Raw genomic sequence first — 22,059 nt, 5'->3', positions numbered from 1 at the left:
GGCTATAATCGTGAGGGACCTGAAGATCAGGGTGTCCCACTTGTCTGAATCCACCATCCGTCGTCCTGTGACCTTGGGCAAGTCACTTCCATTTTTGTTTTGGCCTCAGTTCCCCCATTTTTAAAATGAGGGATTTTGAAAGAGTGATCTCTAAGCTCCTGCCAACTCTGATATCCCGTGGTCCTGCTCCATGATGGCCAGAACCGGCTACAAAAGTTGTGGGGCTCAGTGCAAAATGAACATGCAGGTTCTCTTACGAAAACCCTTAGAATTTCAGGACCGTGAGAACACAGCATTTAATCAAGTGCAGGTTCCCACGGAGCATAGGACCCCGTGGGACTGCCCAGCACACACGCCCATCTAGCCCTGCGGATGGCAGAGGGTGAAACACCAACAACCACTCGCCAAAACAAAAGTGAATTTCAAAGTGTCTGGCAGACGTGTACACTTCAGTAAGAATTACTCACAATTCTTACTTTCAATAAGAATCACTCACACCTGTCCCCAAAAACAATTAACCACACCCGGTCGGGTGATTAAAAACAAACAATTGCCTTTTCACACTTGATGACAACCAGTTTCTATTTTAAAAGCACATCTCTAAATATGAAATTGTGCTCGGATTTCAAAGGCAACTCTCTTAAATTCCACCACCTTGAGCCAAACTCAGCGAACCGTTCTTCCACCAGCATCTGAGATGAAGACCTCCGTCACTCACAGTCAGCTCTGGCTACTGAAGCTCACACCTGAGGATAAGGTTTGGTACCTTGCGAAGTGGGAGGAGCCAGGCACACTCACCATCTGTTTCCAGGGCTTGTGGTTTCCTCGGCTATCTTGGTCTGAACCCTGGGACAACAGGGCCATCGTGGGGAGGGAAACTTGGTCCACTTCCTGCCTTTGGACAACAGAAGGAAACCAATGCTTCCACGGACCTCTGCTCTCCAGGACAGCCACGGACAGGACGGAGGCACGGGTGCTTCAGGTTCACCGCCACAAGCTACTTACTCTGTGTACATTTCTAATGAGTCTGATGCTTCCTGGAGTCTGAGAAGCAGAGCCCGCTGAGGGTTACAATCAGCCACACTGAAAGCGGTGAGAAATAATAGCGGGCAAGAAATGTAAGAGCAGGAGAAATGATCAAAAAGCAGACAGAAAGATTTGAGGAAAAAAAAGACTCTGGGGCCATTGAGTGAAGAGCTACAGCATTCCTGATGCCATCGAGAGTCCTCGGTGCTTTTAATAGAATCTGAAACCTAGTGCTTGAAATGATGGTGAGATTTCTTCGCAGAAAGTTAAAACACATGCCCAGCACACTCTGCTTCAGAAGGTAGGAAAATGGGTGATATAATTTAGAAATATTCCTTACGAGTAGAACTTAACTCTTGAGAAAATTAGGATTGTCTTATCTCCCAGAGGCTCCAGATGGCTGAAGTTTTGCCGTACACACGTAATATACACAGTATGTGTGCATGTTCACATTTTGTAGCATTTCTTTTGACCCACTTTTTTTTATTGAAGTACAGTCAGTTACAATGTGTCAATTTCTGGTGTACAGCACAATGTCCCAGTCATGCATATACATACATATATTCGTTTTCATATTCTTCAACCCACTTTAAAAAGTCATTCTCAAAGTCTAGAACAAGAGTTTGCAAACTGTTTCAGTAGAGGCTCAGAGAGCAAAGACTTTCAGCTTTGGAGGTCATGTGGTCTCTGTCACAGGGGCTCAGCTCTGCTGTTAGAGCTCAGAGCAGACACAGACAGTCTGCAAGGAATGGGTGTGGCTGTGTTCCTAATAAAAGGCCACTGACAAAAGCAGACAGCTGGCTAGGAACTTGGCCCATGAGCCCTGGTTTACCAACCACTGGTCTAGAACAAAGGACACGGGCCCTGGATTGGGCCAGACCTGGATCCAAACCTGGTCTCCACCACTGTGTTACCCTGAGACTCCGTTTCCCTCTTTCATAATACGGGGGTAATAATACATACCCACTCTTATGGGTTACGATGAGCATCAAATGGAAAACTTAGTAGAGAACCGATAAAAATTAACTCTCTTCGCCCAGTAGTTACTCTTGCCATCTGTATGATTCTTTTCTTGGTTCTTAATCCACATGGTTCTTTTCAGACAATGGCCTTTCTTGAACATCATCTCATTGCCTCAAACCCTCCTCGTGCTCATATCCCAAAAGGCTGATAGACACCATCAACTGCTTTAGTAATAAGGAAACCAAGACTCACGGAAGTAGGTATTGTAGCCAAAGGGGTAAAGCACACTCTTAAAACCAGCAACTCCTGGCTTTGGGTCTGCTGCTCACACAAACATGGACACACGTGAATTTGTAGACACTCCCACTGAGATACCCTTGGATACAGAAGAGGCAGTTGACCTTTGTGATTAGGGGCACGACGTATGGGTACCAGCCCGGCCACTTTCTGGACGTATAACCCCAGGTGAGGCACTGGACTGCTCAGTTTGGGTCTCTGCATTTGTGGAATGGGGTTAATAAGAGGATAGGTTCTAGAAGGTTCTACCTCTAAATGATAAGTTTAGTATAGCGCCTCGCACATACTAAGTGTTCCTTCAATCTATGTAGAATGTGGTTGTGAGGATTAGCAGAGAACGGTATTCTCAGCCCCACTGCCTGACGTGCAGAGAGTGTTCCATCAATGTCACTGCTTTGTTAGTGACAGGTCAACACACACACACACACACACACATGGCTGTGAGCTCCACGTGGGCAGGAACTATATCTGACACAAAGCATGTGCTCACTGAAGAACTGTCTGTTGATGAACAAAACACTCATGCATGTAAACAGATTAATTGCAAACAGCCAATCGCTGGGCTGGGCTAACCAAGGTCCACGCAACTCTCCATTTGTTCCCCAGAAGGAGACAAAAAGAGGGTTGATCCAGGCCTGGGATTATGAAATTTTGCTGGCTGTTTGCTGGATTCCAGAACACCATCACCCACACTGCTCAAAGAACCATACCAGGGCAGTCCCGAGCTGTTCAGCACAGCCGCGTCTCCAGGATCCCAGGAGGTGACCAAGGCTGGGGTTTCCACAGAGAACGACCCCACCAAGGTCGGGGTTAGGGGAGCAATGAGGAGCACAGTCTCCAACACACATAGCAGACGAACCTGAAGCAGCTATGGAAGCTTGAGGACGGTCCCTTGAACTTGAACTGCCAGGATGAGGTTCTGTCTTTGAGGAAAGACAGTGCATGTATCTGGAAGGAAAAAGCCAACAGTTGCCCCACTGTTCAGCATGAAGGGGGCGACTATGCTCAACCAGGTCCCAGCCAGTCCCTCAGGCTCCTTCACGGGCAAGGCCACCGCTAAGCCAAGAAGGTAACATCCTGCCTCCGGTGGAGGAAGGGGCGACTCAGGCTGCAGCACACGCGGCCCTCTCAGAGCCATCGCGCTGTGGGGCGCCTGGCTCCCAGGCAGCTGCCTGCACTAAGGAAAGCCAAGGAAAGCCCTTGGAACTTGGACACCCGTGTCTAAATGAGGGTGGAGGCTGTGTCCTCTTAGCGTTACATAAACTAACAGCCTGGCTCCTTGGCCCCGAAACAGAATGAGCCAATGTCTGCCGCTGGCCGTGCAAAACCAAATCCTCGGTAAGTCCGCGGAAAGAGTCCACGGAGGCCCAGATGTAGCCTTTGGCTGGAAGAACTCAGTTTGCTCAACTGACGCATCTGTTTTTCATTAAATGCTGTTCTTGATTTGGTTGTGGTTATGTTGTTGTTGTTTAAAGGTGGTGGGGGGATTAAACCACCCTTCCGGAAAGGAGAAGTGTGTGTGTGTGTGTGGGGGGGGTAGATAGCTAGACAGGCAGACACACACACGTGTGGTAAATGTTAACATCCCCATTCTACTGATGGGCATATTGAGGATCTACAGGCTGAACTGCTAATAAATAACCCAGGCAAAATTCAAACTCAGGCGTGATGGCTCCACCACCCAGTTTCCCCACCACGCTGTGGCATAAGGGCTAACATTGATATTTTGTGCTGCCGTGACACCTGGGGGAAACCAGGAGGGACTCAAACGGCCTGAATGTCACTACCCTACCCACTCTACTCCCCTGGATAAGGCCCCCTAGCCAAGCGGCCCCCCTTACTACAGGGACCAGGCCCAGTTCCTGCTTATCCCTGCTTCAGCTCCCTATCAGCCCTTGGAATTATTCAAACAAGACAATCACTTCCTCTTGTGGGAACCAGTGGTCACCTCGCCCTCTTGGTACTACAAAGTCTGCCTCCCGTAGCCCCTGCACGGTCACTCTGTTCTCCGGTGCGCCCCCTGTGTGGCCCATCGTGTCACGTGACACGCCCCTCCCTGGGTCTAACGAGCTGCTGCCTGTCTCATCTGTCGGCCCTGGGTGCCGTGTGCTCAGCCATCCTCAGGTCCCTGGGATGGGAACCCTTGCCTCACACCCTGCATCGCTTCCTGAGAAAGGGCGGCCTGCTAAGACACTCGCAGAATGTATTGTTGCCAAGTCCCCCTCAAGAGGTCATCTTGCTAAGTGCCTTCTCGCAGGTGCATGAAGAGAAGGAACCGAGGGCTCTGGCATTCAGATAATCGAATCTCAATTCATCCACAGACTGGCCACTGACATCACCCAGTGGTCATTCTTCTTCCAGCACTCTGTGTCATCCTACCACGTGTCTGCGGGCAGGACCTCTGAACTTTGCAACCTACACCTTTCTGCGTGGAGCCCAGGCAGGGGCCACGGAGAAATCGTGAGCAATCAGTAACAAGAGCGGCGTGCAGCGCCCCCCGGGGAGAGGGGACAGTGGATGCAATTAGAGGCGAAGCCCTGATTAGCTGAACTCAACTAACCAGAACCAGCAATTAACTGAAATCTCTTTTTGTTTCCTCTCAGGAGACCCCAAGCTTAGGAACTGAGAACACTGCAATTTAAAAAGAAAAACTGTGTTCCAAGGTTCGACTCTGATCTAGCCCAGTCTCCCTTGTCATCGAGTGAGCCACAGATGTAGCTTGAAATTTAACTGGAAAAGGAGAATGAAATGGGATTGATTTGAATACTTTATTTAACCTAATGTATCCAAAATATTATCATCTCATCACAGAATCAAGATGAAAAAGTACCAGTGGGGTACCTCTTTCGTAATAGGTCTGGCGAGAGCACAGCCCAGCTTGAACCAGCTGCGCGTCAAGTGCCAGGCAGCCCCACGTGGCTGGTGGCCACCACCCAGGACAGTACGGCTAACATCTCAAGCGACTGCTGAGGATGCTGGTTCTGGGTGTTTATAATAAGTCGATCATCAGTCCACAATCGCTTGCTGAGTGTCTCCTCCTACCAGGTGCATCAGCACTGACAAGCTGAACTGAGTCGGGGCTTCCAAGGCCTCTCTCTACAGCCAGGCCCTTCCGAGCAGAAAGGCGGGTGCAGCAGACCCTGCCTACTATGGCCTCCATCCTGCCACTGGCCTCTTTCTCAGACTCAGAATTCGCGAGGATCGGCCCCATCTTTCACTTAAATAAACATACTTTAGAGCCCCCCCACCCTGCCGCCAAAAAGTAAATCCTTCTCTAGAAAGGCCTTTTCCTACTGACCACTCAGGAATGTGTAGAGTTTAGTGGTGTCTACAAAAACCTTCCCCAAAGGAGCCTGCTTTGCTGTTCCTCAGGGACAGCGACAAATCCCACAAGCAAAAAGATCAATTAATTACGAAGCCAACAAAATCCAGCTGCTGGCCACCTGGAACAAGGGGCGGTCATCATCTAAATAAGAACAGGTATCATGATGAGAAAGCTGAGATCAGAAAAATGAATGAATTACCCACCCGCTGCACTGGGAATTTAGGAGGAAGAGGACAGCAAGGAATAGTCACCTCTCCCAAATTTTAATCATTCATTTGCTAACTGTTTCGATTTTGACCTATCCACACAGCGTCTCTTGTTTACTTACCAAGGCTCTTGAAATCAGCTTATCTATCTTTTTCTTTAATGAACTAATTTTAAAAGGAAATGTTACCCATAAACTGGAGGGAAAACAAGTATAATTTTTGTCATCATCAGAGTGTAACTAGAAACATAAATGGATAGCAATTAATTTCTTTAAAATGTATTCGTGCACTACTGAAAATGATGTCGTGCTCCGCCAGTTCACTTTGAAAAAGGCTGTCATCAGAACTCGAAAGCTGGGCTTTGCCGGGCTGGTTGGGAAGACTTCGTGTAGGAGTCGGGGGAGGTGGGGCACACAGGCTGGAGAAAGGTGCAGAGGTGGACGCGGATGAAGCACGGGGCATGTGATGCAGAGAGGAACCCGACCCCTGCGTAATTAAATCACCACAAACAGATTCAGTTACCTGCAGTGGATTTCATACACTGGGAGTACAGTGATATACAGACTGATATAGTTTGGAAATATTTTCAAAGCCAGGACTGAAACAATAGTGTTCTGTAACTCTCAGTTAACCAGAAAACAATTAACCTAGGTCCCCACTGCCACTCCCTAGTGTTTCCCAATACTGGTGTTTAATTGCACTTTTCTGGCGGTGGGAGGGAAATCCTATTTTCTGGAGGATGGTGAATTCTGAAGCAGATGTGCAAGGTCAGGGGAAGGGGAGGGGCAAGGAGTAAAAGAGGTGGGCAGTCAAAGGCCAATAAGATGATGCTGACACTGAAACTCCCCAACAGAGAGAGAGGGAAGGAGGGAGAGAGAGAGAGGGAGAGGGAGGGAGAGAGAGAGAGAGAGTGTGTGTGTGTGTGTGTGTGTGTGTGTGTGTGTGTGTGTGTGTGTGTGTGTGAATTCTCCCAGGGCCATCAAAGAGACACTCATACCCTGTAAAAGGCCAACTTCTAAATCAGTCAGGGCCAGTCTAGCCAGGCTGAATTCCACGGAGAAGAGCCAGCTGACCTTTGATCCAGGTGAGCCAACATCCCCCAAACACGAGGGCTTCTGCATGTGTGCCAGGCCAGCCCCCCACCCTGCCAGGGGCTGCCTCCTCAGGGCCTGGAAACCTTGACAGCGACAAGCAGTTCCAGAGAAGATGCTTGTCTGTCCTCCCGGATGAAGTGCAGTGAGGCTTTCCTGCCTGCACAAGCCAGATGCTTTAAAAAGCCCTTGGAAAAGAAAGTCATATATATTCCGCAATACGATATTCGTTAGATGCTATCATGGCATTTTATAAGGTCATATATAACTCCAGCTGTAGCTGTAAAAAAATTTATTATTCAGCCCCAGAAAGGCATATAAATCCCTGCAAAGTGCAGGTTTTTCTTTTAAAAAGTGGTTCAGTTCTCACTCCTCTTTGCCTCCGTTCATTCCTGGGAGATGGAGGCCTGCATTAAACGTGCGACACTGCAGTTCCACCCAAAGCTGGTCCTGGGTGCGAGATTCCATGTTGCTAAGTCCAGGGAAGGTCCCCTCCCAAGGCTTGGTCTTCTGGGCAAACAGGTATGGGAGGCTCCTGAAGATCTTCTCCGCGCCACCTGCTCCTTGCCAATCTCCTTGTCAGTCTCCCAAGATACTATACAAACTCGTGTGCAGTGAAGGATTTCATCTTCCCTCCAAACTGGTTCTTTATTTACACATTCTTACCTCAATTTTTTCTGTGCCTTCCCTCTCCACCCCAACTGTTCAAAATCCTGCCCCATTCACTCAACATACGAATGGCCCTCAAATGTGTCCCCTTCTCTCCTCTCCCACTGTCCCTGCACCAGTCATGGCCTTCATCAGAGCTCCCCTGGACTGAACACCCCTTTTCTAATCCCTCTGCCTCCAGGCTCAACTTTCCAATCTGTTCCCCAAGCAGCAGCCAGAATGGTCTTCCTACGCTGGTCTTAGACCATGTTATTCTCCTGCTCAAACACCTTCAGTGGCTCCCCATTGCCTACCCGATAAATCTCAAGCTCCCTGAATGGTCTACATTATCTGGGCCTGTGCCTCCCTCATCAGGCCCATCTCTTGCCATTCTCTGCTCCTCTCCCTACTTACTATTAATGCCACATTTTTTTGTGATTTCCTGATAGAACCCATCATTTCATCTCTGTTCCCTCTGTTGGAAATGGCCTGTGTGCCCCCTCGTCCCTGAGTATCCTGACCTACTCTCTCTCACCCTTGAGGACCTGGTGTGGGCAACGACTCCTCCAGGGAGCCTTCCAGGAGTGTCCTGGGTTGGACTGGGTGCTCCTCCATTATCATAGACCTGAGAACATTCCACAAGGGAGAAATAGCAAAAGGCCATTTCTTTTACAATTTCAACTATAAATGGTCAGAAAAAACCCAAAAGGACAGAGAGAGGGAGACAGCAAGACAACTCATTTAAATAATATTGGTGACCCTGTTCACCAACTCACTGAGTAACATGAGTAGGCAATGACTCATCTCTCCATCTGGCCCAGGGGTCCCTGTCCACGTGTCCATGGACTTGGGCGATCTGTGGAGAGAATTCCGGGGGTCTTAAATATGTACACATTGATTTTCATAATTATTTTCGCTAGCTCTAACTGAAACTTAGCATGTCCTTCAGTTATGAACGTAGGCACCACACTTACGTTATGAGTAAGACCCGAGGCTCGGAGTCTAATAGAAATTACAAACATTTTCCTACTGCACTGCTGTGGTAGCAGATGTCTCAAAATATTATTCACACTTGTCACTGCTCCAAAATTATGGTAGTTATTAGACCTGCCGCCAAATCTAGTTACTTAACGTCTTAATAAAGATGCAAATGTGTTATTACGCCACAAATTTGTCATTTTTATATGTATTTGGTAGCTGTATCTCAATATAACTGCTTTCCTTTGTCACCCTTATGCCTTTTTTTTTTTTTTGCATTTAAAAATATTATTCAGAGAAGGGGGCCATAGGGTTTGCCAGATGCCAAAGGGGTCCAGGACACAGAAGGTTAAAACACCCTGCTCTAGACGTGAGCTCCCTGGGTACAGGGCACTGGGTCCGCCATCTTCCCGTCCCTGGTACCTGGTACCACTGGGTCAGTGCAGAGAAGGGATTTTTTAATATGAACTGAGATATATCCATTAATCTATCTTTTTTTTCTTCCTCTTCCTTCCCCTTCTTCCATCCTTCCTTCTTTCCATCTGTCATCTTCCATCCATTTCTCCATCTCTTTGATCCAGTCCACAGTTCTAACTACTGACACCTCTACAGTCAACCCCCAGACCCAGTTCCGTGGTGCAGCTGGGGGCTGAGTCACCTTTCAGTGGGGGAAAGGTGACCCTGGCCTCGTGTGTGGCCTTGGGCACAGCGCTGAATAACCTGTGACTTGGTTGTCTTTTGGTGCTTGGGTCAGAGCTGTGTCTGCAGCTCTCATGCCACAGCCTAGGGCTCCAGACCCAAGTGTGGCTAGATACCAGGGTCCAGGCCATTTAGTCCCTAAAGCTACGGAATGCTTTGGCTTGGTTTTCAAAATATCAGAGTGGCCAAGCCTTAAAGGTGGCAGTAGGTGGGGGAGGTCATCACTATTACCAAATCCACTGATCTGTATGGCCCGTGGGTGGGAGCTCTGCCCAGGTCTGAATGCAGGTACACCTCGGAGACATTGCGAGTTTGGTTTTAGACTGCCATATAAAAGCAAATATCACAATAAAGCAAGTCACACAAAATTTTTGATTTCCTAGTGCACATAAAAGTTGTCTGCACCATCGTGTTGTCTACTAAGTGTGCAACAAGCATTATGTCTAAAACAACAATGTACATATCTTAACTAAAAATGTTTTATTGCTAAAATATGCCCAATTACAACAGTAACATCAAAGACCACGGATTGCAGATCACCATAATAAATATAATTACAATGAAAGAGTTTGAAATATTGTGAGAATGACCAAAATAGGACACAGAAACATGAAATGAACAAAGGCTGTTTGAAAAATGGCGCCGACAGACTTGCTCAACGCAGGGGTGCTACAAATCTCCAATTTGTCTAAACAAAACAAAACAAACAAACAAGAACCCCACAATATCTGCAAAGAGCAATAAAACCAGGCGGGCAAGCTTCCCACTTACTCTCCACGCGACACAGGACACGTGACCTCGGAGGCCTTATTTAACTCGCTCCCTTCCGAGCCTCGGTTTCATTACCTGAACGTTGAGGACACTAACCACGCCTCCTTCACAGCGTTCATGGGCCACCATCACGGGAGTTAGTATCCGTTCAGCACTTTGCATGGTGTCTGGCACAGGGGGTGCCCCGCAAGTTTCAGGCATCACCCAGCAGGTGTCGAGGCTGAGGATGAGAAACTGCCCACCCAGCTCCCGGGAAAACGGAGCTAAGGGATTCACCAACAGATACCACCTTTTAAAAACGCTCCAACCCACTCAAATCTAAAATGCAAATCAAAACAGCAAGTACTGTTTTTACCCACCAATTTGACACAGATTATACAGCTTGATAATCACCAGCGCTTCTGAGAGAGGAAACAGGAAATCTCTTTGATAGGTGATTTGAAGAAACCTCCGTATAGAGCAGTTCCACTGTGACTGTCAAAACCGAAAACTCATACACCCTTTGAGCCAGCGATCCCACACCTAGCCAACCCCCTCCAGATGAACACACTCAACTAGGGGAAGATATGTGGACAAGAATGGTAGCTTTAAGACAGGAAAGAGAGAGAGAGAAACAATCTAAATGTCTACCAACAAGAAATCAGTGAAATAGGTGATGGAATATTTAATTCATTCAATTAATATTTCTTAAACCGTTACTACATACCAGACACCGTGCTGGGTGCTGGCAATAGAGCTGGAAAAAAACAGAAGGCAGTTAAAAACAATGAAAAGTAATAGATACTTATATAAAATGAGGCCTAAAATATAGAGAGAGGACCAGCCAGTTACTATAAAATGTTTCCTTAGATTCTTTTTCAAGGAAACAAAATCCCTAGGCACCCTCCCCACTCCCCCTCCCACATTAATATGCAAAGGAAAAACCTGGAAGGAGGAATAAGAAAACTCCTGATAGCAGTTACCTCTGAAGACTGGAAAAAGGCGCTGACTTTTCACTCCATGCTCATTTCTAATTTGGTTTTATTTTTTTATTACCAGGTGCTTGTATTGCTTTATATATGCTTCCAATCCATAGTTAAGCCCAGTTGGCTCTATTCTCGGAAGTATTCAGAATCAAACCATCTCTCGGCCTCCACTGTGAACACGCTGGTCCTGACCCCCACTGCACTGGCCTGGATTGCGTCAGCCTCCTCCCTCACCCATCTCCCCCTGCCTGCCCTTGACCAACGACAGTGCATTTTCAGTAGGGCAGCAACCAATCTCATTTTCAAAAGTCAGGCCACATTACTCTGCTCAAAATCTGGTGGCTTCCCAGTATGGAGTGAAAACAAAGTCTTTTCTAGGTTCCACAAGATCTTAGGACTCAGGCCCCACCTCCACCCCTCTCTCCTTTGCTCACTCTTACTTTTAATCACGCTGGTTTTGGTGGTACACCAACCATGCCAAGCACATCCTACCTCAGGGCCTTTGCACTGGCCACTCTCTGTTCCTCCAGCTAACAGCAGGGCTCACCCACCCATGCTCTTCGGGTCTCTGCTCAAACACTGCCTCATTTCCATGCAGCCCTCTCCGGTGCCACCAAAATCAAAGGGCAACCCCTCCTCCTGTCCCACTCTTCCCCTGCCTAACTTTCCTCCAACACTTGGTGCCCTCTGACAGCATTTAAACACACATCTCTCATTTACCTTCAATCAAGAATAACAATGCGTGAGAGTAGGGATTCCTGTCTTGTTCGCTGCTGTATGTCCAGCCCCTGAAACAGGGCCTGGCACAGAGTAGGCACTCAATAAATATTCGACAAATGAACCAATTGCTAATATAATAATAATAGGAGAATACAATGTATCACTCATAATAGCAACGATGAAAAACAAGTCCAGAAAAAAATCTCAAGTCCCAGAAAGGAAAGTTCAAAAATAAATAAATGAATAAAAATTTGAAACAGACATGTTTTCTAGCCACAGCCAGCCTCAGAGAACAGGGTAGAAAAAAGCTCAAAGACAAACTAACCCGTAAAGAAGTACCATCCCGCACAGCGCACAGCAGCCCGGTTGTTCTAAGCCAATGCTGCGCACACAGGGCCCTTTCATGGAGTCCGGGGAGGGATGTGGTACAGTGACAGCCCAGGAACCAGGGAGTCAATACCAGCCAGTCTGAACACGTTACAGAGTCAGTCCCAAAGCCACAGACGATTTCCGGGTGTCAGGCGAGCCCACACCCTCCAGAGAGAGCCAAACCACAGCAAATCTGCAACCCCACGCCTGCAGGTTCCAGAAGCCCCGCCTAGAACTCGCCCTCCCTGACCAGGCAAAGGCCTAAAAGCAGCTCAGCCATGGTTCAGAGTTGGGGTTGCGGTCTCCAGCCACCCCCGGAGTGCAGCAGGGTCCTTCACCTTTCAGTGGCACATAGTTTACTGGAACATTCAAATTTTCCTTTGTCTGTCATCTCACCAGCCCTGAAAGGCTTGGCATGTGCTAATTTGTTTATAACGCTGGCCCACATGAAGTCACTTGAGAGCCAAGACTTAAAACTCGATGACATTTATAGGGGGGTGTCCAAGCAGCGGACTTCACCCAACCCTCCCCAGCACCACTTCATGACGTAGTCCCTGCAAACCACACTTGGTTAGGCCAGTGGTTCTCAGCTGGGGCCAATTTTGCCCCTAGAGGACATGTGGCTGTGTCTGGAGACATTTTCAGTTGTTGCAACTGGGGGGCAGGGTGCCACTGGCATCTGGCGGGTAGAGACCAGGGATTCTGTGCAGGAAAGGCCTGGATGAAGCGTGATCCAGTCCAAGACGTCAGGGGTGCCTTGGCTGAGCAAGATTGGTGGAGAAGGAGGCTGAACACGGTTGCCTGGGAAAATGGAGACCCTGAAGTGATGTGTGGAAGAACTGATGAGACCTGGCCCACCCCTCATCTTGGGGCTACTGAGATGGTCTCGGCAGCTGCTGTCTAAGGACGCTGTGTGGGGACTTTTTCACAGCAGTTCCACTGTCCGTCACTTGGGAACACACCCCAGGCGAGTGGGAGAGCCTCACCTCAACTCAACTCACCTGAACTCACCTAAAGACGATGCTGTCCCGGCCCCTGCCATTCTGCTGACCGCTTGGAGTCCGGGCAGGCCTGGGCTTTGCTTACGTGGTGACAACACAGCCTACCCCATCCCCCCAGGGCAGGCAAATGTCCCAGCCTACCCACGGGACTCAAGCACCTGGCTCAGCGGCCAGAAACACCCCATATTTAAACTAATGCTACTTCCCTCTCTGCAAAGAGGGAACCAGCCATCCAAATAGAGAAGGAAGACTGTTCCAGAAAAAGGACAAAGCAAATCTCTGCAAGGAGAGTACCAGCGTCTTGACCCCAACCAGGGCACGGGCTGGGGAGACAATGTAAGAAGACTGAAGACCTCTGGCTCCCCAGGCCTGCTCCTTACCCAAGACAGAAAGCGGGGTGGGGTTAGTGTTTGTAAGCGAAGATGGGGCATCCTCACCTCATCCTCTAAAGAGCCCAAGAAGGTAGGTGGTGTCATGCCTGCTCTAACCAGTGGGGAAACTGAGTCTCAGAAGGCCAAAAACCTTCTCGAAGGTGATACACTCAGTAAGTGGAGAGGCTAGGACTCGAACTCAGGACTGTAAGAGGAATACAAAATGCTTCCTCCCTGCCAGGCACGGTTCTGTGACTTAATGTGTGTTCACCCATTTGATCGTCTCAACACCCTGGGAGGCACCTCCTGCTCATATTTTTTAAGGAGATTGAAGTACGGGGACATCAGCTGGCAGGTGGAAGGTCTCACCACGAGTCAGTGGTGAGCCAGGCGGCCTGCTGCAAAGGCTACCAGGACCTTTCCCGCCCCACCAAGGGGCTGCAGGGAGCAGCCAGGTCCAGGCTGCCCTCAGCCACTTTGCAGCTGGGCCCCTAGGAGGATTCAGAACTTGTCTGTGCGGGGGGGTGCCACAGCACAATGCCCCAGGGGCCTGTCGGGGCAGGTGAGCGAGTGGAGCAGACCAGGAAGGGACTTTTATGAACAGGTGACCCCAGGCCCTATGCAAAGGGAGCAGCTGGTCCTTGCCAGTAGCTTACGTCTAGAGGCTCAGAGTGCTTTAACCTTCCAGTTCTTCAAAAATCCTCCAAATCCCCTCCTCACCCCAAATAAACAGACCAAACCCCCGTGGGCCGGCTGGAGATGCCACCAGGAGGCGTGCGAATGACTTTGGGTGTGGGATGATGTCATGAGAAAGTTACCTCCTGCCCCCCGACCCCCCAGCCAATAACCCCAATAACCAGTGCCAGTTATACCGGGGCAGAGCATTTGGCACAGAAGTCGCTTTAGGCCCCTTTTATGGCTAGAGTTTCTTCTAGCTTCGAGCTGGCTGGGCTCTTCCTTCTCAGGACAGTAAAAGTGCACCACTGTTGTCAGCCCCACCCATCTGGCCCCTGCCCCATGGCTAACTTGAGTTTTCCACCCAGTCCTCTTCCTTTCAGTGGAAAAATAAGAGCTACAGTTCCCAGAAGAAAATTACAAGGGGGTTATTATTATTCATAAGATGTTCCTTTTCAGAAAGGCACTTGAGCTGGGCAGGGAGGGGTGCACTGACGTTGGAGCTGGGGCCCCACCTCTCCATCCTGCTGGGAGAGGACATCCCAGCTCCCCAGCCAGGACCACCCGGCCTGTGACGACGTCCTGGCCCTCCCAGGGGCTCTCGGAGGCACAAGCAGAGGTGGGGGTGCTTCTGAGAAAGCAGATTCAAAGGCTAAGATGTTTTTTCCTTCAGGCGTGACAAAGAATGAGAAAAGGAGAGTCTGCAAAGGTCTTGCGTGCTGGCAGAAATAACCCATCTCCTCTGTCCCTCTGTCTGTCTGATCTGGGGCGACGGGGAGGAGCTGAAGGCTAGAACTCAGTCCCTCCCGGGTGAGGGAGCCCTTTGTTGCCTAGGAGCCAAAACAGACAGGGGTTGTGAACGACACGACTCACAGCAAACTGGCCCCTGCCCGGGGCATCTCTTCTCACACATGTGGGTCCTCCCGTGCTTTATTTAGCACGGTGGTGGCTGAGAATGTTTGCCTCTCAGTTTGGTTTTGGGGGGAGGTTGTCACAAAGATAATGACAGCTCTGACCCTCTGCCCAGAAAAATGCTTACACACCCACAGCTGGGCATTCAGTTTCCAGAGCTTCACTGTTTCCCCCGCATCCATTCTAGGACCTTCCCTTGGTTTGAAGACCCCCCTACTTTATCACAATATGACATGAAATGGCAGTGACTCACCCTGGGAAACCCCGCTGGCAGTGCTGTGTTAGGAAGGGGCTGGAGGCAGGCTCAGCGTGCAGGGCCTGAGGAGACAGATGCCCCTCTGCTGGGGGGTAGCTCAGGACACTTTACAAAGAGACACTTTCCAAGGGAAACCGACAAAGGGCTGGCCACAGCGGGGAGCTGTCACCACCCCGGGGATCCCTGTGATCAGATTCTGGAGAGAGCAGGTGCAGCTGTGGGACAAGGTAGCTCTACAGGAGCTGAGGCCCTCCCAGGCAACTCACCAACCCATAGAAAATGGCCCCATCCCACTGTCCCCCACAGCCCCCCATCTCCTGCCAGGGCCTTCCCCTGGCCGAAGCAATGAGAAGTCCAGGCTGATGAAACCCATCATGGGGGTGGGGGTGGATCTAGCTCAATAGTTAGAGCACATGTTTAGCATGCACAAGGTCCTGGGTTCAATCCCCAGTACTTCCATTAAAAAAAAAAAGAAAAGAAAAGAAAGGAAAAGAAATCCATCAAGGTCAGCCTCTGGAGGCCCAGAGAAGGGAGGATGGGTGGGGAGTGGATCTGATGGGGGTGAGGACAGAAGACACCCAACACAGTACATTTCAGCCGAGACCTAACACCCAAGGTGGGATCAGCAAGAGGGTGCGTGGAGGAGACTGGGACTCTCCTGCTGCCAGGAACCTTGCATTGCTTATCTGACTGGCAATGGCCAAACCACACGATGACCGCTGGTCTGCCACTAAGATGCTGGGCGACCATGAACGCCGTCGAGCTGCTCTGCGTTTTTCCACGTGTGAAGTACACAAGTGGACCCGAGTGAGCCCTGAGGGGCGGGAGGCAGAGCAACCGCTGCAGAAGATGGAGGCCTGGGCTGTGGTCCTCTCTCTGCCCCACAAGGGCGCCTGGGCCAAGCACTTAACCAGCCAGGACCTCAGTGTCTTCACCTGCAAAGGAGGTGACATGAGCTCCTTCCCCAAGTGCTGCTGTCACAATGAGATGAGATCACGCATGAAAAGCATTTAGCGAAGTCGCAGGTGCAGAGAGAACATGAAGCAAGGTTACAGAAGCAGCACCCAGCAGCCTCTCGGTCTTAAATCCTCTAAGTCTGGGCCCTGGTACTGGTTCTAATTCAGCCTCTACCACTTACTGCCTGTGTAACTTCCAAAGGAAACTCAGTCTCTCTGGGCCTCGGTTGGCTCCTCTGTAAAATGGGGCTACGATTAGCACCTGCCTGATGGGGTGATACTTCCTGCTCATGAAAGCCTGGTCCAAATCCTGGCTGCACCGCTTGTTGGCTATTGGACAAGCAGCTTCATCTCTTTAAGCCTCAGTTTCTCCTCTGTTAAAATCTGTAGGGAGTAAAATACCTCCCCTAGGGGAGAGCTGTGGAATGTGAGTGAGTGAATCCATGCAAAGAGTTTACTTAGAAGAGTGCCCAGGACATGTTATCAGTGCTTAATGAATGCTGGCTAAAATTTCTAAATTTACAAATACACGTTCAGTGGGCAGTTCTCAGCTCATAGTAAACGCATAGTCAATGTATGTTGGTCATTATTGACCAGAGTAATAATCTGAAGGGTTCTCAGTTAAGGGATAAACTCAGACCTTTAACGTCCTGGGAGAAGTCGGCTCCCACCAAGAACAGAGGAATGATGATCTCAACATGATCTATTTTTCAAAACGGTGCATGTGGCTACACTTTGGGGGAACTTGCCGGCTATTTGGGGAATGTTGCGTCACATCAGTCACCCTGAGTCATGCAGACGAGAGAGGCACCATGGCTGCAGGACCACAAACCCTCCCTGAGGACGTTGCTACTGTCCGGCGGGCCAAGTCCCTGCCCAGGCAACGGTCCAGCCTGTCACCTCCCTGCCCCGCCCCTCCCACCAAGGCTAATTTAAGACTCAGTAAATCAGAGCCAGAGGAAAAGACTGTGGTAGAGGGATTGGCCTGTCCCAAAACCAGCCTGTCTGCTCCAGAGAGGTTCTGCTCTCCCGAGGAATCTGGGGCAGGGGGGTGGGGGTGGGGTTGGGGGAAGCAGACGGGCTGCGAAGCAATTTGGTCTCACAGTTCTCTCGACAGATGTTAGGCACCGTAAGAATTAATGGGCTGGAGACTCAGGTAAGAGCCATTCAGAAGCTCCGTGATTACTCCCAAAACCGCTCTCTATGGAGGAAAAGGTTAATCGAAGCCCAGAGCTGGAAGTGAGGCGAGGAGACAGCAATTGCTTTAATCCTGGGGGTGCGTGAAGAGCTTCGGGAGAAAAAGGTTTGCACAGAGGAGGCTGTGGTCTTCCTCGGAAAGAGGAACTGGGCCTTGAAGTCGCGTTTTTCACCAGCCCTGCTCCGTGGGTCCAGAAGCCTCGGCCCGCCCCTCTCTGAACCCCGCCCTGCCAAGTAGCTGGGGTTTTTACATTTTTTTTTTTTTAATGCTGCACATTCTCTGCACCGTTGGGCCCTAGATCTCTCAGGAAACCATCTCCAAGAAGTGTTTTCCCTTTCACACACACCGTGCACACACTCATACATGCCATGAGTCACGACTCTGCGTGCAGTCACTCACTGGCAACGCAGACCCAGGGACTCTGGGGGACGGATGTGTCATGGCCAAGAGCCTAGAGGCAGGATGTCTGATATTAAACAGAGAGGGTGATCTTTGAACATAAACAAGAGAACACCCAGGAAGGAACAAATTACACCTTTGTACAACGGTCACATTTATGTGGCCCGGGACTGTCTGTGTACAGTATGCTGGCCACAGAGCAAATGAGGTTACAGCAGCGTTTCTCACCCCGGCACTCTTGACATTTGGGGCTGGGTCATTCTCTCCTGCGTGCATCGCACAGTGTCCAGCAGCATCCCTGGCCTCGACCCATTAGATGCCAGCAGCACTCCCCAGGCCCCAAGCTGGAACAATCAAAAATATCCAGATGTCACCAAATGTCCCCGGGAGTGCAGGCAGTAAATCTGCCCCAAGTGGAGAACCACTGGTTTAGACTGAGGCTTCAGTTCAGCTGAACAGGAGCCAGCTAATTAGCTAACGCTCACTCTCAGCCGGATTTCTCACGTGAGCCCCCATCATCCCCGCACAACACGGCTCAGATCAGAAGTTCCCCGGGCCCCACCAAAATGCTAGCCCGGGCGTTAAGTTGGACTGGACGCCTCAAACTGAAGCCGCTTTTCCTCTCTCCCACCTCCCCCAGTCCCTGCCCTTCACCCTTGCCTGATAAGGTAATTCCTCATTCATCCTGACGTTCTAATGACACAAAGGCACTGAAGGAGCTCGAAGGAGCTAACACTTTAATTGATCCTAAGGAAAACTGGCATGATTTTTACAGGAACCCAGATACAACATGCAAAACTTTCAGAACACGACGACTGCCGCTGCTTCGCCTCGTTAACTCTTTCCACTGTAAGCTCTCAGCTCGAATGTCACCTCCTGAGTTTGACACTCACCTCCGGAGAGAAACTTCTCTGAACACCCTCCTCTGTGACACCCGGTCACTCCCGCCTACAGACATGCTGGTCTTACGTCTGGTTCACTCATGACTCCCTAAAATTATGGGCGTATTTATTTGCTCCTAAATTCACTGTCTGACTCCCCCAACCAGAATGGGGATGCCAGGGACAAGGAACCTCCTGTCTTGTTCACTGCTGTCTCTTTAGCATCAAGCACAGGCCTGACCTCTTTCTGGCCCCCAAACTCTTTACTAAATAAGCAATCGGATGAATGGATGAATTTCTCATGGACCAATTTCCTTCCACCCACTGCTCATTTCTTCCTGAGCTTCATTCACCATTCTCGACGACGCAGCTACCTTTCACTAATGTGAATGTCACTCCCTACCATTAGACCCCCAGTTAGTTGATCACAGAAATTCAAGTGCCCGGTTGGTTGTTGCAGGCTGAGCAGTCCAGAGTTTTCCCCTGATGCCCCTGATCTTCAGGTCCCAAGGGAATCTCAGTGTAAATGGAGGTTTGCTCCCCTCCAAGCAGGGCCAACTTCACACCGACCCGGATGGACGCATCTTTACTCTCCTGAAGAGTTCCTTTCTTACAGCTCCCAGGGTATCTCAGTGTTTGAGGAGAGGCCATTAACTAACTGACAGTGAGGTTCTTGGGCCGTGGGGTAGGAGGGTGGCACGGGGAGAGAGGCAGAGAAGCTGAAATTAAGTGACTCCTTGCCAGCTCCTTGGAGTGAATTCAGAAATGATAAATCATCACGGGGATCAATAACAAAGAGAATCAAATAATGAGCATTCCAATTTACCAAAACACTATTGATGCATGGGGAGAAGTTTCATTTTTGTTGTTTTAAATAAATTTTCTAGTGGGTCCATTGTTTAAACCCCTTTACTCACAAGCCTTGTGGCAACCTACCTGTCAAAGAATTACTCACCATGCAAAACATTATACCTATCTATTTATTTATATGTCTACCCATCCACTTGTCCCTCTATCTATCTAAGTACATATGTAGACACTTGTGTGAAATATTATCCACCCATCCATCCATTTATCTATACTGACCCTGAGGTGCATCTATCAAGCCATCCCTCTAGCTCTGCCTGAGCATTAGCACATCTTTCTACCAATCAAGGCCACTTTCCGCCCCCCCCAGAAAAACAGGATAGAGATTGAGAAGATAGATTCTGATGTCACATGGCTCTGAGTCTGACACTCACCAATGCTATGTGCCTCCTGTGTGACCTTGGGCAAGTTACTTAACCTCTCTGACCCTTAGGTTGCTCATCCAGAAGTTAGGTACCATGACAAGACCTATGTGATAATGGCATCTGAGGATTCAATGAGACAAGCCAGTTCTTGGCAAGTGGTAAATGTCAGCAAGGTGGGGGTGGGGGTGACAATGCCACTAACCAAATTCAAACTCCTTTCAGACTCTTTTTTCCCCCAACTCTAAGGTCACTTGGTTCCCAGGTAACCACCATCTGGCAACTAGAAAAGCACTCACCAACGCAAGTCAGGGATTCCTCGGAACCCCCCGGGGGCAGCCTGCTGAGGGAACGCTGACACCAGCGGTTCGAACCGTCCTTGGCTTCACTTCCTCATTCTGTTTATCTGGCCGTTAAGCAGAGAAAGTCTCGCTGATACCAACAGATGCAAAGCTTTGCTGTGCCAGTGGCAGAGAGACTCAGCGGAGCAACGCTCAGCAGCCGATCCATCCATCTCCCCCGCGTCAGAGCAGCTGCACGGGGACAGACTCACCAAGCCCTGGGCGGGGGCCGATGCAGTGAATACTTGGGAGAGAGTGGATGCCTGGAAGGAAGCTCTCCAGCTGGCCCAACATCCCTATGCAGACTGGACCCTGGATAATCTCCACCACTAATACATGATGTGCGGACACGCTCACGGTGAAATCTAGACATCAGGCCCACCTGCGGCACATGTGCTCCTTTCCTAGGAGCAAAGGGCCCTGCGGGGAGGAAGTGGGAACTGACCCAAGACTTTGAGCACAGCTGCCGTGCACCTCTGCACGGCTGGCTCTTCCAAGCTCAGCCTCATCTGCCATCTTGCTTGTACCATATGGGGAATATTTGGGGCACCATGTTCTGCCAGAAAAACCTCTCCCGGCCCCTTTTGTCTGACCTGCCTGCAGGCAGCTGAACAGGATCCCACTGTGTGTCTCACAACGGGCTGAGGCCCAGCACAAAGTAAGATCTGGCCCCAGGACATCTGCACTTTGGTTGGGTCCCGATGTCTTTTTGACGTGGGAAATCAGAACTCGGGGAAAGACAACAACATCATAGGCTCCCCAAAGACCGAGCACCAGAGGAGACTGATGGAGTGTTGTCTGGAGACAAACGGGGTCACTTCCCCGATGGCGTGACACTCACGCAGAAGCCCGCCTCGTGCCACAGCTGGCTGCGGACCGAGGCTCCGGTCCCTCGGGCTGACGGCTGTGACCCTGTAGAGGTGAGTGGTCACACTCACAACATGCCGGCCAGAGCCATCGGCACGTAACTGCTCTTTTCCCTGGAGGTTCTGAAGGGCTGGTTGGGAGGCGTCCTCGGTGAAAGACACAGTAGGGCCAAGGACAGAACTACCTAGAACCACCCAGGCTGCAGCTGCTCCACTCCAGAGTCGGCTTCCACAATTCTGGGCACATACTCTGTGCCCAGGGGTTTCCTTAAGTCTAGTAAGTTTTTCTTCTGAGGCAAGGGCAGTGAAGAAGAGAAGGGCCACCATTCTAAAAACACACCCTCCAGACGGGGAGGGTAGAGCTCAGTGGTAGAGCACGTGCTTAGCAAGCACAGGTCCTGGGTTCAACCCCCAGCACCTCCATTAAAATAAATAAATAGATAAATAAATGAACCTAATTACCTCCGTCCACAAAAAAATAAAAATAAAACACACCCTGGAAATTCTCTCATCATCCACTGGGGAGACAGGGGAGAGACACGTTTCCCAACGTGCAGCACACGTCCCTCTGGGAGTTCACTGAGATGACTTTCGACGGCACCCACAAGGAGCGTTTAAATTTTACTAATTTAATATTTTAATGTTTTGCAGACAAATATAACTAGCACGTCAAACTGGTGATTTCACCAACGTTATTCCCTGAGATAGCATTTCTCAACCTCGGCCCTACTGACATTTCAGGCCAGGTGATTCCTCCTGCAGGGGCTTCCTGTGCCTTATAGGGTATTTCGCAGCCTCTCTGGTCTCTACCCACTAGATGCCAGCAGTAACCCCCCTACCCCCTACCCTCCCCAGGGGAGATAACCAAAAATGTCTTCAGACATTGCCAAATGCCCTCTAGAGTGTCCAAGAGATG

The 22,059-nt window shown here is 49.9% G+C and overlaps 1 protein-coding gene and 1 long non-coding RNA gene across 4 annotated transcripts in view; both read right to left on the bottom strand.

The window, feature by feature from the left end:
* LOC135319208 (uncharacterized) overlaps positions 1-10,070 on the bottom strand; it is a 49,235-nt gene extending 39,165 nt beyond the window's left edge. The window contains exon 1 of the long non-coding RNA XR_010377666.1: positions 799-10,070. This is a non-coding gene — a long non-coding RNA (uncharacterized LOC135319208). The remainder of the gene's footprint in view (positions 1-798) is intronic.
* XYLT1 (xylosyltransferase 1) overlaps positions 1-22,059 on the bottom strand; it is a 292,323-nt gene that overhangs the window by 181,293 nt on the left and 88,971 nt on the right. Inside the window, exons 1-2 of one of the 3 annotated variants that reach the window (XM_064478477.1) lie at positions 20,236-21,562; positions 18,055-18,170 (exon numbers count right to left, since the gene is read on the bottom strand). The exons of 1 other annotated variant lie outside the window; for it this stretch is intronic. In XM_064478477.1, coding sequence (XP_064334547.1) covers positions 18,055-18,102 — 48 coding nt within the window. In that variant the 5' untranslated portion in view covers positions 18,103-18,170; positions 20,236-21,562. Of the gene's footprint in view, positions 1-10,079; positions 11,972-18,054; positions 18,171-20,235; positions 21,563-22,059 lie in introns of those variants that run through there. One more of the 3 variants, XM_064478476.1, reaches the window with a different exon arrangement.

The sequence above is a fragment of the Camelus dromedarius genome, chromosome 24, assembly GCF_036321535.1.
Source record: "Camelus dromedarius isolate mCamDro1 chromosome 24, mCamDro1.pat, whole genome shotgun sequence".
NCBI classification, from domain to species: Eukaryota; Metazoa; Chordata; class Mammalia; order Artiodactyla; family Camelidae; genus Camelus; species Camelus dromedarius.
The sequence above is the reverse complement of the archived record's forward strand: the minus strand, read 5'-3'. Positions and strand labels throughout refer to the sequence as shown.